At 48.6% G+C, this 15,726-nt stretch overlaps 1 protein-coding gene across 1 annotated transcript in view; it reads right to left on the bottom strand.

Annotated features, from left to right (window-relative positions):
- Positions 1–1,824: 1,824 nt before the first annotated feature.
- LOC139158049 (protein phosphatase Slingshot homolog 2-like) overlaps positions 1,825–15,726 on the bottom strand; it is a 35,481-nt gene continuing 21,579 nt past the window's right edge. The window contains exons 10-11 of the mRNA XM_070735440.1: positions 10,384–11,266; positions 1,825–8,891 (exon numbers count right to left, since the gene is read on the bottom strand). Of these exons, the coding sequence (XP_070591541.1) occupies positions 7,062–8,891; positions 10,384–11,266 (2,713 nt within the window). The 3' untranslated portion in view covers positions 1,825–7,061. The remainder of the gene's footprint in view (positions 8,892–10,383; positions 11,267–15,726) is intronic.

Here is a 15,726-nt window from a genome sequence, read left to right as displayed (position 1 = left end):
GCTAGCCAGATGAATACCTGGTAAGCAGATTCTTTTCCCTATTTTCCTCCCCCAAAACTAAGGTGCATCTTATACAGTGATACCTCGTCTTACAAACCCCTTGTCATACAAACTTTTCGAGATACCTACCCGGGGTTTAAGATTTTTTTGCCTCTTCTTACAAACTATTTTCACCTTACAAACCCACCGCCGCCACTGGGATGCCCCGCCTCCGGACTTCCATTGCCAGCGAAGCACCTGTTTTTGCGTTGCTGGGATTCCCCTGAGGATCCCCTCCATGGGAAACCCCACCTCCGGACTTCCGTGTTTTTGTGATACTGCAGGGGAATCCCAGCAGCGCAAAAACGGGCGCTTCACTGGCAACGGAAGTCCGGAGGTGGGGTTTCCCAGCGAGGGGAGCCTCAGTGAAATCGCAGCATCGCAAAAACACAGAAGTCCGGAGGTGGGGTTTCCCATGGAGGGGAGCTTCAGGGGAATCCCAGCAGCGCAAAAACGGGCGCTTCGGCTGGCAAAAGGGGTGAGTTTTGGGCTTGCACGCATTAATAGCTTTTCCATTGATTCCTATGGGAAACATTGTTTCGTCTTACAAACTTTTCACCTTAAGAACCTCGTCCCTGAACCAATTAAGTTTGTAAGACAAGGTATCACTGTACTGTGAAAAATACAGTATGCTCCTGGCAGACCGCAACCGAGTCCAATATTTTTGTTGCCAAGCAAGACAATTAAGCAAATGTTTTTCCCATTTTATGATCTTTCTCACCAATATTGTTTAAGGGAATTCACTGCAGTTGTTAAGTGAGTCAGACGGTCGTTAAGTGAATCTGCTTTCCCATTGACACTGCAATCGTCGTAAATACGAATCAGTTGCCAGGTGTCTGGAATTTTGATCACGGGACCACGGGGACGGCAAGCCTGAGAAATGATCCAAAGTCACTTTTTTCGAGTGGTGGTGTTATTTTAGAAACATAGAAACATAGAAGACTGACGGCAGAAAAAGACCTCCTGGTCCATCTAGTCTGTCCTTATATTATTTCCTGTATTTTACCTTACAATAGATATGTTTATCCCAGGCATGTTTCAATTCAGTTACTGTGGATTTACCAACCACGTCTGCTGGAAGTTTGTTCCAAGGATCTACTACTCTTTCAGTGAAATAATATTTTCTCATGTTGCTTCTGATCGTTCCCCCAACTAACCTCAGATTGTGTCCCCTTGTTCTTGGGTTCACTTTCCTATTAAAAACGCTTCCCTCCCGAACCTTATTTAACCCTTTAACATATTTAAATGTTTCGATCATGTCCCCCCTTTTCCTTCTGTCCTCCAGACTATACAGATGGAGTTCATTGAGTCTTTCCTGATAGGTTTTATGCTTAAGACCTTCCACCATTCTTGTAGCCCGTCTTTGGACCCCTTCAATTTTGTCCATATCTTTTTGTAGGTGAGGTCTCCAGAACTGAACACAGTATTCCAAATGTGGTCTCACCAGCGCTCTATATAATGGGATAATAATCTCCCTCTTCCTGCTTGTTATACCTCTAGCTATGCAGCCAAGCATCCTACTTGCTTTTCCTACCGCCCGACCACACTGTTCACCCATTTTGAGACTGTCAGAAATCACTACCCCTAAATCCTTCTCTTCTGAACTTTTTGCTAACACAGAACTGCCAATGCAATTTGTATGCCGCCCCTCTCTGAAGACTCGGGGCGGCTCACAAAAGTAAGTCGAGGATCATCCGTAATCAAAGCCAGGAAGGTTTGGCAGGCTTCCGAGGCCCCTCCTTCTGCACCCCGATCCCTGCCCCACTGACCACAAGAGGCTTCCAGTTCTCAAAATAAAAATTTATTCAGTAACAAGAACATCGAATCAGCCCCCGTCAAGGGTGGGAGTTCACATTTAAAAACAGCCGAGCATCCTTGTGTCCGGGCAGTCTATCTTAAGAAGTCCCTGGGAGAGTCAAGGAGCCCCATGGAAGGCGAGGGAGAAGACAGGATGGAAAGTAAAAAGTGGGGGTGGTGGACATCCTTTCCCAGTCCTGAAGTTGCTGGAGAGACCCCACCCCATCCCATGCGAGCAGGGAAGGAGGCCCTCCCCAATTTTCCGATAGGATGCATCCCGCAAATCCCCATTTGGAGAAAATGCCTCCCAAGGACCACAGCTTGCCCCCCGTCCCCCCGATTCCTTAAAGATGGATGGACCCCTCCCCTACCAACTGGCACTCGGAGCCAAACTGTGCCGGGGAGCCTTTGCAAAATTAATTCTCCCCGGTTGAGATGTGCCCCACAAACAGTCCATCCAGGATAGTACGCTTCCGTTCCTGCCCGTCGAAGGGGGTTTGTTTTTGGTCTGGATGAGAGTTGGAGTGGCCACGAGAATCGAGAGGAAGGTCACAACCAAGGTTATGATTTCAGACACCCGTTTTTTGGGGGGGGGGCATGGCAAAGACTCACCCCACCCTTGGGTAGTGCTGGATGCTCAGCTGTTGTGGTGGTGGGGCCACACAACTGGGGCTGTTGTAATAACGCAGCTAGAAATGTAGCACAACGCTTAAGAGAAGTTGAGTCACATCCTTGGTCCCTCTTGAAGAGGTCTGGACTTTCATCTCCCAGAATTCCCCGGGACGAGGGAATTCTGGGATTTGAAGTCCATGCCTCTTAAAGGGACCAAGGGCGAGAAAGATTGCTGTACTTGTTTAAATGATCACCATTCACACTTTCAGTACAGAGGGGAGCTCACACACCAGCTTGGGATGGGTGGATGCCATAAGTATCCAATCTGCTCCCCCTCAATACTAGCTCCGCTGCAAGACTGTACAAGATTGACAGTACAACCAAAAAAATTGAGGGTTTGGGGTGCGTGGCAAAGAAATGGGTACCACTGGGGGAGGGAGAGGATGCCCCCTGCCCGATCTACATATCTTCTGAATGCAAAGAGAGAAGAACTGGGGGAGGAGAAGAAAAAAGACCCCCCCCTTTTAAAGAAAAAACCCCTCAGCAATGCTTCCGATCGGGGTGAGTTTTTCCCTTGATTGACGTAACATAAAGCTGCAAGCGAGCCGGTAACGAAGACCTTTAGCAAATGCACAAAAGCTTTTCCAGACTTCTCGGTTTAGACTGTAAGAAAAGAAAAAGGAATATGGGGGGCTGCCTCCCCGAGACTGCAGACATTGGATGCCTGGGATTAGCAGGGTTGCAACTGAAAAGAGAGCGGAGAGGAAGGAGGATGTGGACCCCCCACCCCCCCTGCCCAAAATAGGGGACCCCCTTCTTCCCATCAGCTGCAAGGCACACATTTTGCTTCCGGAAGAGAAAAGAAATGGGGGTGAGTTATTTGGGGCTCCTGCTACTCCCCCCTTCCTCCTTCCCAAAGACAGATCCACCGGTTCTTATTCTTGAGTAGTAAAATACACTGGAATACCCCCCTTGGATGGTGCAAATTTTAAATTCACTCCTTGCAAGGGGAACATAAAATAAAAATAAAAACTATATAATAAGGAGAGAGAATTCAGACATCGGAAGGGGGGGGGGCCCTTCTTTTGGCATTGGTGCAAGAGAAAAAAAAAGGGCACTGGTTGGATCCAATGGGAAGACCCCCGCCCCATCCGGATCTAATGAAGGCCTTCTTTTATTTTGAAAAAAAGATGCGGGGAAAAAAATCAAGTATTGATTCTTTAAGCAACCCTCCAAAATCTCCTGGATTGGGGAAGAATTTCTCAACCGGAGAATTATTCCTGAATTCATCTCTACTTCGTGGCGGGCGAATTTCTCCAGGCTCGGCTGGGTTTTTGAACCCCACTCAAGAGCAACAAGGACGATGGATCTGCCTGGGGGTGGGTTTTTTTTCATTAAAAGCCCTCCACCCCAGTGGTCATCTGGGCTAGAGATAGCCCCAAGAGGGATCTAAGGACAATTTGCCACAGCTGACTTACCCCAAGACGATTCCTTGTACGATTAACTCGACGCGACGCACGTTGTCCGCCAGTTTCTTCCGATGTTATTTTTGTCGATGGAATGGTGAAGAAACGTTGGCGGGCAACGTGTGTCGCGTTATCGTTCCGCGTGGAATTGTCCCGCTGCAAGTGAGCTGTGCAAAGAGGTTGTGGCGAGTTGTCCCGTTCCAGCCACAGAGAAGACTCCTCCTCACAATTGAGGAGGTGTAGGCATCTAGCTGGGTTTTAGGGATGGAAAATGGGGTACTTTCTCCAAAACTAATTCTGGACATTGCCTCTACATCGCCACCCCCCAAAAACCCCACCTCTCCAACCTGTGTTACAACGATCTGAACATCATTCAAGTGTAGACTCAGGGGTCTTTGCGAGAAGGGGGTACAGACCCCGAAAACCTCGACTCGAGGGGCACCTCCGGATCTGGCAAGTCGATGGAGCAATTCGAGTGCCCTGCTTAAACCTATCATAAGCCCCGAGAGAAGAGCTGGGTGCCCCTTTTCCCAGACAATTTTGGGGTGCAATCCCCCAGACGCTTCACTAATCTACTTCTGGGCCTCGGGTTTTTGGTCCTGAACTGGCCTAAAGATTTACACGCAGAAGTCTTCAAACTTGGCAACTTTTAAGACTTTGTGAACTTCAACTCACAAAATTCTCCAGCCAGCTCTGCATAGCTGGGGGCTCGTCCGGGATTTGAACCCGGGACCTATGCACAGCTGGCCTGGAGGATTCTGGGAGTTGAAGTCCACAAGTTTTAAAAGTTGCCGAGTTTGGGGGCTCCTGATTTACAGGAAGAGAATAAAAGAAGCACGACGTAGAAAATTATAGACCACCTTGGAAGTCGTTTCTTGGCCTTGTAAGAAATAAACAATATTGTTTAAATGATAAAACGAGAGAGAGACTGACCGACGCTCTTCGCCTGCCAAGTTTGTCAAAAAAATATCCAGATTTTTTTTCCTCCTCCCTTTGCGCTGCAGTTAAGCGGGAGGAACATTTCAGTGCATGCGTACACTCCTCACCACTGGAAGTGTTACCGACAACACACTTTTAAGCAAACCCTGATTTCCAGAAAAAAAAGGAAATCTAAAAATGAGAAGGGAAAGGAAGGGAGCCACGTCACACACCTGTCCACAAAGGACACCAGGGAAAGGCCAGGTTCTTCGGAGGCAACCGACACAAGACAGGTAACACAACGGGTGGATGAAAAGGCCAAAGGAAAAAAAAACCAGGATATTAAAAAGAAGACACATCTCGCGTGCGTTTTGGCACCAGTTGGCAAAAATAAAAAAAGGAGAGAAACCTCTACTTTTCAAATACCTTTTTCTCTTTTTAAGATAAAACAAGAAAGCGGTCGGTAACGATCCCGAGAGAAGGGAAGTTCAAACAGTTAAGCCTTCATCCCAAAAGGATTGTGCAAAATAATGGGTTGGGGGGGGGTAGACAATTCAGTTAAATCCAGGTTGGGGGGGGGGGCAAACAGACTTTCCAGTTTGCAGAAGAGATGTTCAAAGTCTTTTGACACAGAGCAAAGGGTTTTTTTAGGCAGGACGACAATCCCACCCACCCCACCCCTTGGGTTTTGTTTTTTTAACAAGTCCTACTATGTACAGAAGCACAAACACGCAAAAGACACACACACACACAGTATTTCCACACACGCCACTCTGGTTTTTGGTGACATGAAGCTGGGAGAAGAGGGACGGGACGAGCCGGGGTGGAGCCCCTTACCCTAATTCATTTCTGGACTCTTATTGAAGTGGGGAGGGGAGGGGGGTGGAGAAAGGCAAGGAGATTCGCCCCCCCCCCAGAAACACCCACCACCCAAAAAAAGAGCTTTGCACAGCAGAGAGAAAGAAAGAAAGAAACAAAGAAAGAAAGAAAGAAGGAAGGAAAGAAAGAAAGAAAGAAAGAAACAAAGAAAGAAAGAAAGAAAGAAAGAAAGAAGGAAGGAAAGAAAGAAAGGAAGGAAGGAAGGGAGAGGGCTGGCTTTTGAGTTTTTTGAGAAAGGCCCACTGTTTTTTTAATTCAAGTAACCGGAAAGTCAGATCCTTTTTCAACGCCCGCCTTAAAAGAACACCCGTTCCAGGAAAAGGAAATACTTTTTTTTTTTTAAAAAAAGCTAATTTTTAAATCCCCCCACCCTTTTTTTGGCCGCTCAAAAAGAGGTCCTTTCCAGCAAGGGTTTTTAAAGAGAGCCATGCCGATGCGTTCGACTTGCCCTGGCATGGTGGGGCAAAGCTCCCGAATGCCAATTGTATTGTAAAGGTTTTTGGGTGGGTGGGCACACAGGGAGAAGAGACCCTTCCCTGCCTGCTGCGGAGGTTGGCAGATGTTTCTCAGAGAAGGGGGGGCACTGGGGCTGCCTGGGGAAGGAGGGGAGAAAATCGGAGACAAGGCTTGGAAAATTACCCTCTCTATCTGACAACCCTGTGGACCCCCTACTCAAATGCATCTGGATGAGCCTTTTGGGGGTCCACAGCGGGCAGCATAGTGCTGTTCATTGGCATCATGGGCACAATATTGTCCGGAATATGTGTGTGGTAGAATATTGTGGCTTCTACTGGGCATTTTGTGAAATAACAAACTTCACAGCTGTTTGTATCCAGAGGTTCAACCCAGGGGGAAGGGGGTGAGACTTGGGGGGCTTGTGAGACCCAAACCCCGATTAGCAGACCTCTCCTTGTTGTTTTTGCAAAGAAAGAGTGTTCTTTTAAGACAAAGCTGGAAAAAAATAATAGAGAGGTAAAATATTTTCATAGAAATAAAAAACAAACCACCAAATGAAAAACTAAAAATGAAATAAAACAACGCACAAAAAAAAAATGCCACGGGAGGGTCGTCTCGCAGTCACTCGCACGAATGGAGGTTGGTTTTGTTTTGTTTTTAAACTCGAATTTCAGCCGCCTCAAAAAATGTACATGCAAAAAAAAACCCTGGAGGAACCATACAAATAAAAAGAACATATATATAGATATAGATATATATATATAAAACAACAACAACCTAACTAATAAAGTGCATGTTTCGGCATATATTACATCTGCGAGGGATCGTGAAAAAAATTGAAGGTGGGGAGAGAAAAGGGGGACGAGAAGGGAGGGGAAACTGAGGCAGGGATGATCACATCGTATTATAGACGGGGTTGGCGGTTCGTTTCCGCTCGTTGGGTTTTTTTAGCCTCCTGGGCAGCCGAGTTCTGGCGGAGGGATTTCGAGCGAGCGTGGGCGGCTGCGCCAGGCCGGGCCCCCAAGTCCACGCTCCTTCCAGCGGGCCACAGCTCGGGGCGAAGTCTCGGGCGAACTGAGCCGGGGGCCTTTCCACCGGCCGGCTCAGGGCCAGGCATTCCCACAGCTTGACCGGTTCCACCAAATGCCTGGTGGGTTCGGGAGACGGGAGGGTAGGGGAAGAGAGGGCCGGATCCAGCGTGGGAATCCGGAGAGATTCTGGACAGACGGGTCCGGCTCCGACGTGACGAGGCAAGTCGTCCTTCAGCGAGCCCAGACAATCCAGCTTGGCCAAAGATGCCGAGCGTTTCATTTGAGACGGGGCGGTGAGCCCGGCTTGCCGGAGACGGGATTCCAGTTCTTTTGCCAGCTGCTTGACCAGGCCTGTCCCCTGGCCGTTGTTGTCTTTGGTGCAGCCGTCGCAGCTGGAACGTCGAGGGAGGGAACAGCGAAGAGGACGGGACCAGGGGACGTCCGGAGGGTTGTTTCCCAGATTGGGGGTCCAGCATGTCCAGGGCAGGAAGCCCCTTCCCCTCTCCTCCAGGGAGAAGTGCCCGTTTCCAGCGTAGCCCCCCGAGGGAGCCGGTTCAGGCTCGGTGCTTGTGCTGTCCTGAGTGACTCCTTCCAGACTGAGACGGTACTGCTGACGTGAACAGGGTGGAGGGGAGTGTCCCGCCTGGTTCGGCGAAGAAGAGGGGTCTCCAGGGTTGGACGGGACCCCCGTTTCACCTTCATCCTTGTCAGTCTCTTTCGGGGTTCCCCAAGAGAAGAGGGCTTCGTGGAAGGGGGCGCCCTCCTGTTCTGGTGTCCTGGATAAATCCGGGCTGCCTCCGGGAGTCTCGGAGCAGAATGCGGTGTTGCAGTTTTCATCCACAGTTTTTTCCGGGGTCCGGGTGGTGAGACCGTTCTCGCAGCCCTCTGTGCCGGGCAAGGCAGGCGTGTATTCAATGATCTCAATTCTCTTGGGGAGGGGGCTGAACAAAGGAGATCCCTCGTCACCCTCCATCCAAAGCACCATCCGGTGTTCGCGGGCCACGCCTGGCACCTCTGCAGGGACTTCCGGTGGACAGGATGGTTCTGATGGTGGCGGTTCGGAGATGGTCCCCGTCTCGGAGCTGCTGCTCGTTCTCGAGATCTCCTTATTTCTGGAGAGCTGGGTTGGCTCGTGAGGCATATCTTCGTTCCTGCCCTTTGCGCCCGGATCGGACTCGTTCCGGGAATTCTTCCGGACGGGAAAAAGGGCAACCGGGGAAACGTGTTGCAAATCTTGCTGCTCCTGCCGTAGACGCTCTTCGAATTCCAGAGTGGCCCGTCGGACAGAACCGGGACACCATTTGGGCCCAGGGAGGACTCGGACTTCTGTGGGGTCTTCGGATGAGCCTCTTACTTCCGTGTCTGGCTTAGAAGTGAGCGTTGGGGGCAACGAAGACCTTTCAGGTTCCGGTTTCGATGGTTCTCGGACAGCTTCTTTTGGGCCTGGTCCAGCCACGTCCACTGCCTCCTCAGTCTTCCCAAGCTTGCTATCCAAAGGGCAGTTCACCTCGGCTGGGGTCTCGTGGAGGGTGGTTCTCTTGGGTGTTGGAAGCAGGTTGTTGGTTGTCTCTGCCTTGGCGGGTCCCTGGGATCCCCCCTGATGGATGGACTCGATCTCCGTGACGATCTCTTTGACCGAGACAACGGGGGAATGAGAACGGATCAGGTCCACGGGAGGCTCTGGTTCCGAGTGCTGAAAAAAAAGAGAACAGAGAAAAAAGAAAGTTCAATTAATGATCCCTCAAAATAAGGCCACATCAAATTAAGAAAGAATTTCCTGTCAGTGAGAGCGATCAACCAGTGGAACGGCCTGCCAGCGGAGGTTGTGGACTCCCCAACTTTGGACACTTTCAAGAGGAGATTGGGCTGCCATTTGGCTGGGGTGCTGTAGGATTTCCTGCTCAGGCAGGGGGTTGGACTTGATGACCTGTAAGGTCCCTTTCAACTCTAATAATAAACAAAATAAATAAAAAAATTAGGCCAAGTTACATGCTGGTAGTCTTTATCTTACAACCATCTGTTTAGTGACTATTCAAAACTACAAGGGCACTGAAAAAAGGGACACGTCCATTTTCCACATGACAATTCAGCTCCCCCCCCCTCCAGGGTCTCCTGATCAAAAATTCAGATGCTCGGCAACTGATTTTATATTAATGAAAAGCAAAGTTAGTGGGGAAGTTGGGGTCACTTAACAACCAAGTTACTAAATTAAAAACTGCAGCGATGCACTTAACAACTGGAGAAGAGGCATTGTGTTCCACTACGACCCTTGCCGCCCCCCCCCCCCTGCCAAATTCTGACTGGGGCTGGGGAGTTTGCCAGGAAAGGAATCCACTTAGCAATTATTCTGGGGGTAAGCTGCAATTTGTGAAGATGCCCCCACCGGGAGAAAGAGGAAAAGCTGTGGTAGGGGTCTCGGCATAAAAGGAGAAGGGATGGTACTTCAATCAAGGATAAATCTTTCTTTTTTTTCTCATTTCCTCCCTTCCTCCCTAAGTGTTTTTCTATCTCTACCATTCATCCATCCATCCATCTATCAATTTGTCTGTCTCCATCCATCATCTCTCTCTCTCTCTCTCTTTCCGTCTCTATTTGCCAGTCTATCTTTCTGTCTGTGTTTGTATGTCTCCATCCATCCATCCATTTATCTTCTGTCCATCCTCCCTCTCTCTCTCTCTCTCTTCCTTCCTACCTACCTACCTATATTATCTCTATCTATCTATCTATCTATCTATCTATCTATCTATCTATCTATCCATCCATCCATCCATCCATCTCTATTTGCCTGTCTATCTTTCTGTATTTGTCTGTCTCCATCCATCTATCCATTCATCCATCCATCCATCCATCTATCCATCCATCCATTTACCTTCTGTCCATCCTTTCTCTCTCTCTCTCTCTCTCTCACTTCCTACCTACCTACCTACCTACCTACCTATCATTATCTATCCATCCATCCATCTCTATTTGCCTGTCTATCTTTCTGTTTGTCTGCCTCCATCCATCCATCCATTTATATTCTGTCCACCCCCCCCCTCTCTATCTCCATCAATGGGGAATTCTGGGAGAATTGACCCCCATGAGTCTGAAAGTGGCCATGTGTGGAGCCCTCTGCCTTAGGAGGCCCTAGGAGTGATGGAGGAGGGCCACCCTCCCAACATCCCCCTCCCCTCCGTCTCAGGTACCTTCAGCTGCTCTTCCTCTAGTGAAGAGGCCTCCGAGACCTGTGGGGAGCTGCCCGCGGAGGCGCTTCGCTGGGCCTGCTCGGCGGGATCGCAAGGCAGCAGCTCTAAGCCCGAGACCCGGGCCGCCCCGTTCCGTCCGTTGCCCGGATCTTCCGCCCTGGATGATGCCCGGGGCCTCTTCTCCTGCGAGAGCTCCACAAACTTCTCCAAAGCACTGAAGAAGTCGATCCGGTCCGTGCCGAAGTCTCCGGCGGTGCCTTCCTCCTCCTCCTCCTCCTCTTCCTCCTCCTCCTCTTCTTCTTCCTCCTCCGGCTGAGAAAGGTTGGCGGGGGGGCTGGGCGTGTCTCGCAAGCAGGACTCCAGCTCTTCCATGGGCACCAAGTGGACGTTCCCATCGCCGGCCTTGAGGGCGTCGTTTTCCAAATCGGACACCGCCAAATCCGGAAACCCGCCGGATGGTTTCAAGGGACCCGCTTGCTGCAGCAAGGCCTCGGTCGGGTTGCAGTTGTCGAGGGGCGATTCGGACTCCGCTGGGCAGCAGCCGGAGGGGCAGCCGTTGAGGTTGTTCAAATTCAGCTGGTCTTCCATCTGCTCGGCATCGAAGTCTCGGGGCGCGATCTGCAACTGGATGACCCTCTCTTTGCCCGGGAGGTTGGCCAAAGGGCCGGAGCCCAAGTGGCAGAGCAAGGGCCCGTGGGGGTTGGCGGTGATGCCCACGGGCACCGCCACCAGGCTGCTGGACGACCGGCTGTCGGAGATGCGGTCGGCCGAGGTGGTGATCTCCTTTTTGCTGACCTCCATGCCCGACTTGCCGATGGGCTCGTGGTGGTCCGAGAGATCGCTGTCGGAGTGTGAGCGCCAGAGTTTGTTGTGACGTTGCTTGCTGTGGAGGGAGGGAGAGAGAGAGAGAGGGAAGGAGATGTAGGAATGGAGGAAGAGGGAGGGAGAAGGAGGGAGGGAGTGGGGAGGGGATGTAGGGAGAGAAATGAAGGGAGGGAGAGAGAGGGAAGGAGATGTAGGAATGGAGGAAGAGGGAGGGAGGGAGAAGGAAGGAGGGAGAAGGAGGGAGGGAGAGAGAAAGATGGAGGGAAAGGAGAGAGGGAGAAGGAGAGATAGAGGGGGAGAAAGGGGGAGAAAGGGGGAGGAAGGGGATGTAGGAAGAGGAATGAAGGGAAGGAGGGAGAGAGAGAGAGGGATGGAGGGAAATGGATGGAGGGAAAGGGAGGGAGAGAGAGGGAGGGAGAAAGAGAGGGGGAGAGGAAGAAGGGAGGGTTGAAGGGAGAGAGGGAGGGAGCGTGAAGGGAGGGAGAAAGAGAGGGAGGGAGAAAGAAAAGGGAAGGATGAAGGGAGAGGGAGAGATGGAGGGATGGAGGGAGAGAGATAATGTTGGAATACAATTTTAATATAATTAAAAACATGAATGTTGTCTCCCTCCCATCACCAGCCATCCCATTGAAGTGAATGGGACAGTTGCTCTTTTTAAAATTATGCTTTAAATCAACTGGCTTTGAACCATAATTCTGAAGAAAGAGCCACTGTCACCTCTGATTTAAATCAAATCTGCCTGCTTTGCCCCATTGCGCGCCCTGACGGTGCTCGCAACATTCCCGTGATCACGTGATCCAAATTCGGATATTTGTCACTTCGCATAGACAGATAATCCTCGACTTACGACCACCCGGTTTGTGATCATTCACAGCCACAACAGTGACGAACAAATGGACTTACGGCCCTTTTTCGCACTTAACGACCGCGGCAGCAACACCGTGGTCGCATGATCGAAATTTGGATGCTTGTCCACCGACCCGCACTTACGACGGAGTCACGTGACCCTCTTTTTATGACCTTCTGATAAGCAAAGTCGACAGGGAAATCAGATACACTTAAAAACCATGTTCCTAACTTCAATACTGCAGTGACTCACTTAGCAACGGTGCCAAGAAAGGTCGTAACGTGGGGCAAAACTCACGTTAACGAACGTTTCACATTAGCAGGAGAAATTTGGGTGTTCAATTGTGGGCATAAGTTGAGGATTGCCTGTATTTATGACAGTAGCAATATCCCGCAGTCACATTAACACATTTTAAAGACTGCAGCAGGGGGCAAAACTCACTTAATGACTGTCTCGCTTAGCGACATAAAACACGGGGCCCGATTTCGGTTGTAAACTGAGGACTTCCTATATATGTCTGAATGAGAGATTGGAGGGTAGAAAAAAACATATTGCACAAGCGTTTTTGGACTGTTGACCAAAGGAGAAGTGAAGGAGAAAAACACGACAGATGTGATCCGGTCAGGATCAACAACCAAAGCCTTGAGAGATCAGGTTGCTTGGGGCACTGAAGACCCAGAGGCTGTTTTGTCCTTTCGATGAGCATTCAAGAGCCGGTCACACGCTCTGGACACTGGTCAGCTGCCGGTCCTGTAATCTGTTCCTAAGAACAGCACGGCATCTTTCCAGAAAGAATGGAAAACATGCCATATCATTTTTTATTATTATTATTATTATTATTATTATTATTATTATTATTATTATTATTATTGTTGTTGTTGTTGTTGTTATTGTTTTGTTGTTGTTATTTTGTTATTATTAGTATTATTAGTATTATTATATTACTAATAATAGTAGTAATAGTAATAGTAATAATAGTAGTAATAATAGTGGTAATAATAATAATAATAATAATAATAATAATAATAATAATAATAATTTGGAAGGGACCTTGGAGGTCCTCTAGTCCAACCCCCTGCTTAGGCAGGTAACCCTACACTAGTTTGAAAAGCTAACACAGTTCTAGGCTGCATTAACAGAGGGATAAAATCAAGATCATGTGAAGGGTTAAGACCAGTTTACAAGGCCTTGGTAAGGCCACACTTGGAACCCTGCATTTTTGGTTGCCATGATGCAAAAAGGATGTGGAGACTCTAGAAAGAGTGCAGAGAAGAGCAACAAAGAGGATCAGGGGATAAATGGAGGCTAAAACATATGAAGAACGGTTGCAGGAACTGGGCCTGGCTAGTTTGATGAAAAGAAGGACCAGGGGAGACATGATAGCAGTCTTCCAGTATCTCAGGGGTTGCCACAAAGAAGAGGGAGCCAAGCTATTCTCCAAAGCACCCGAGGGTAGAACAAGAAGCAATGGGTGGAAATTAAAAAAGGAGAGAAGCAACTTAGAAGTAAGGAGAAATTTCCTGACAGTCAGAACAATTAATCCGTGGAACTCCTTGCCTCCAGAAGTTGTGAATGCCCCAACACTGAACACCTCTGCCGTCAGGCATGGGAGAACTGAGATATTCTTTCCCCCTAGGCCTCTACAATTTATGCATTGCATGTTTGGTTTTATAAATAAGGTTTTTTTTAGTTGTTTTAGTATTGGATTGTTACATGCTGTTTTTATCACTGTTGTTAGCCACCCCGAGTCCACGGAGAGGGGCGGAATACAAATCTAATAAATAATAATAATAATAATAATAATATTTAGCAGATGTTGGATAACCATCTGTCTGAAGTGGTGTAAGGTTTCCTGCCTAAGCAGGGGTTGGACTAGAAGACCTCCAAGGTCCCTTCCAACTCTGTTTTTATTATAATGGAATGGAAACCTGGCCAGGGTGAACATTTTTTCTTTCCTGAGCCCAGAAAATTCACGCGGCCTTGGTTGGAAATCGGCCTTAGAAGCCGGGTGACTTTTTAAGAGCCAGAGTTTTCATTCCTTCATGGGGAGATTAATTATTATAAGAAGCGATGGGTGGAAGCTAAACAAGGAGAGAAGTAACTTAGAAGTCAGGAGAAATTTCCTGACAGTTAGAACAGTTAATCTGTGGAACAGCTTGCCTCCAGAAGTTGTGAATGCCCCAACACTGGAAGTTTTCAAGATGTTGGACAACTGACTTTGGTCTGAAATGGTGCAAACTCTCCTGTTTGGAGAGAGCGGGGTGGACTGGAAGACCTCTGTGGTCTCCTCCCATTGTGTATTCTGATTTCTCTCCCTCCTTTCGCAACGGGGCCGTGCCCTGAGGCTGGCCAAAATGCCAGCCTTCTGATGGGAACTGGTCCATCTCCGGCCCGTTTCAAAATCCCTTCCCTTCGGTCTCGTTTCTGGCCAGTGGTTGCTTCAGAAGACGCTTTCGAAACCTCCCGTGAAATTCAAGCTCCAGGCCTCTTGACAGCCACGTGGCTGCAAAGGGGAGAATTCTTGTCGCTGAAAACACACAACAGGTTGCCAAAAATCTGCGACCCCTGTTGCAAACCACAAGCCTGAGAAACAGCAAAATAACAACCAAACAACAGAAGGGATCTTGGAGGTCAGGTAGTCCAGCCCTGCCCTCGAGAACGGACCTATGCAAGTCGTCCTCTACTTATGACCACAACTGAGCCCCCCCCCCCAAAAAATATTGCTGCTTACTTTTTTTCTGATCCCCGTTGTAAAGCAAACCACTGTAGTTGTTTGGTTAGCAACATGGTCATTAAGTGAATGCGGGTTCCCCCGTGGACTTTTCTAATCACAATAGGGGATAAAAACATAGAAACGTAGAAGATTGATAGCAGAAAAAGACCTCCTGGTCCATCTAGTCTGCCCTTATAATATTTCCTGTATTTTATCTTAGGATGGATCGAAGTTTATCCCAGGCATGTTTCAATTCAGTGACTGTGGATTTACCAACGACGTCTGCTGGAAGTTTGTTCCAAGCATCTACTACTCTTTCAGTCAAATAATATTTTCTCACGTTGCTTCTGATCTTTCCCCCAACCAATCTCAGATTGTGTCCCCTTGTTCTTGTGTTCACTTTCCTATTAAAAACACTTCCCTCCTGAACCTTATTGAACCCTTCAACGTATTTAAATGTTTCGATCCTGTCCCCCCTTTTCCTTCTGTCCTCCAGACTAGACAGACGGAGTTCATGAAGTCTTTCCTGATACGTTTTATGCTTCAGACCTTCCACCATTTTTGTAGCCTGTCTTTGGACCCGTTCAATTTGATGTGAGGTCTCCAGAACTGGACACAGTCTTCCAAATGTGGTCTCACCAGCGCTCTATACAGCAGGATCACAATCTCCCTCTTCCTGCTTGTTATACCTCTAGTTATGCAGCCAAGCATTCTACTTGCTTTCCCTACCGCCTGACCGCACTCTTCCCCCTTTTTGAGACTGTCAGAAATCACGACCCCTAAATCCTTCTCTTCTGAAGTTTTTGCTAACACAGAACTGCCAATACAATACTCCGATTGAGGATTCCTTTTCCCCAAGTGCATTATTTTACTTTTGGAAACATTAAACTGCAGTTTCCATTGCTTTGACCACTTATCTAGTAAAGCTAAATCATTTGCCATATTACAGACGCCTCCC

This window comes from Erythrolamprus reginae, chromosome 1, assembly GCF_031021105.1.
Source record: "Erythrolamprus reginae isolate rEryReg1 chromosome 1, rEryReg1.hap1, whole genome shotgun sequence".
NCBI lineage: Eukaryota > Metazoa > Chordata > Lepidosauria > Squamata > Dipsadidae > Erythrolamprus > Erythrolamprus reginae.
Note: the sequence above shows the minus strand (reverse complement) of the source record. Positions and strands in the feature narration are given on the sequence as shown.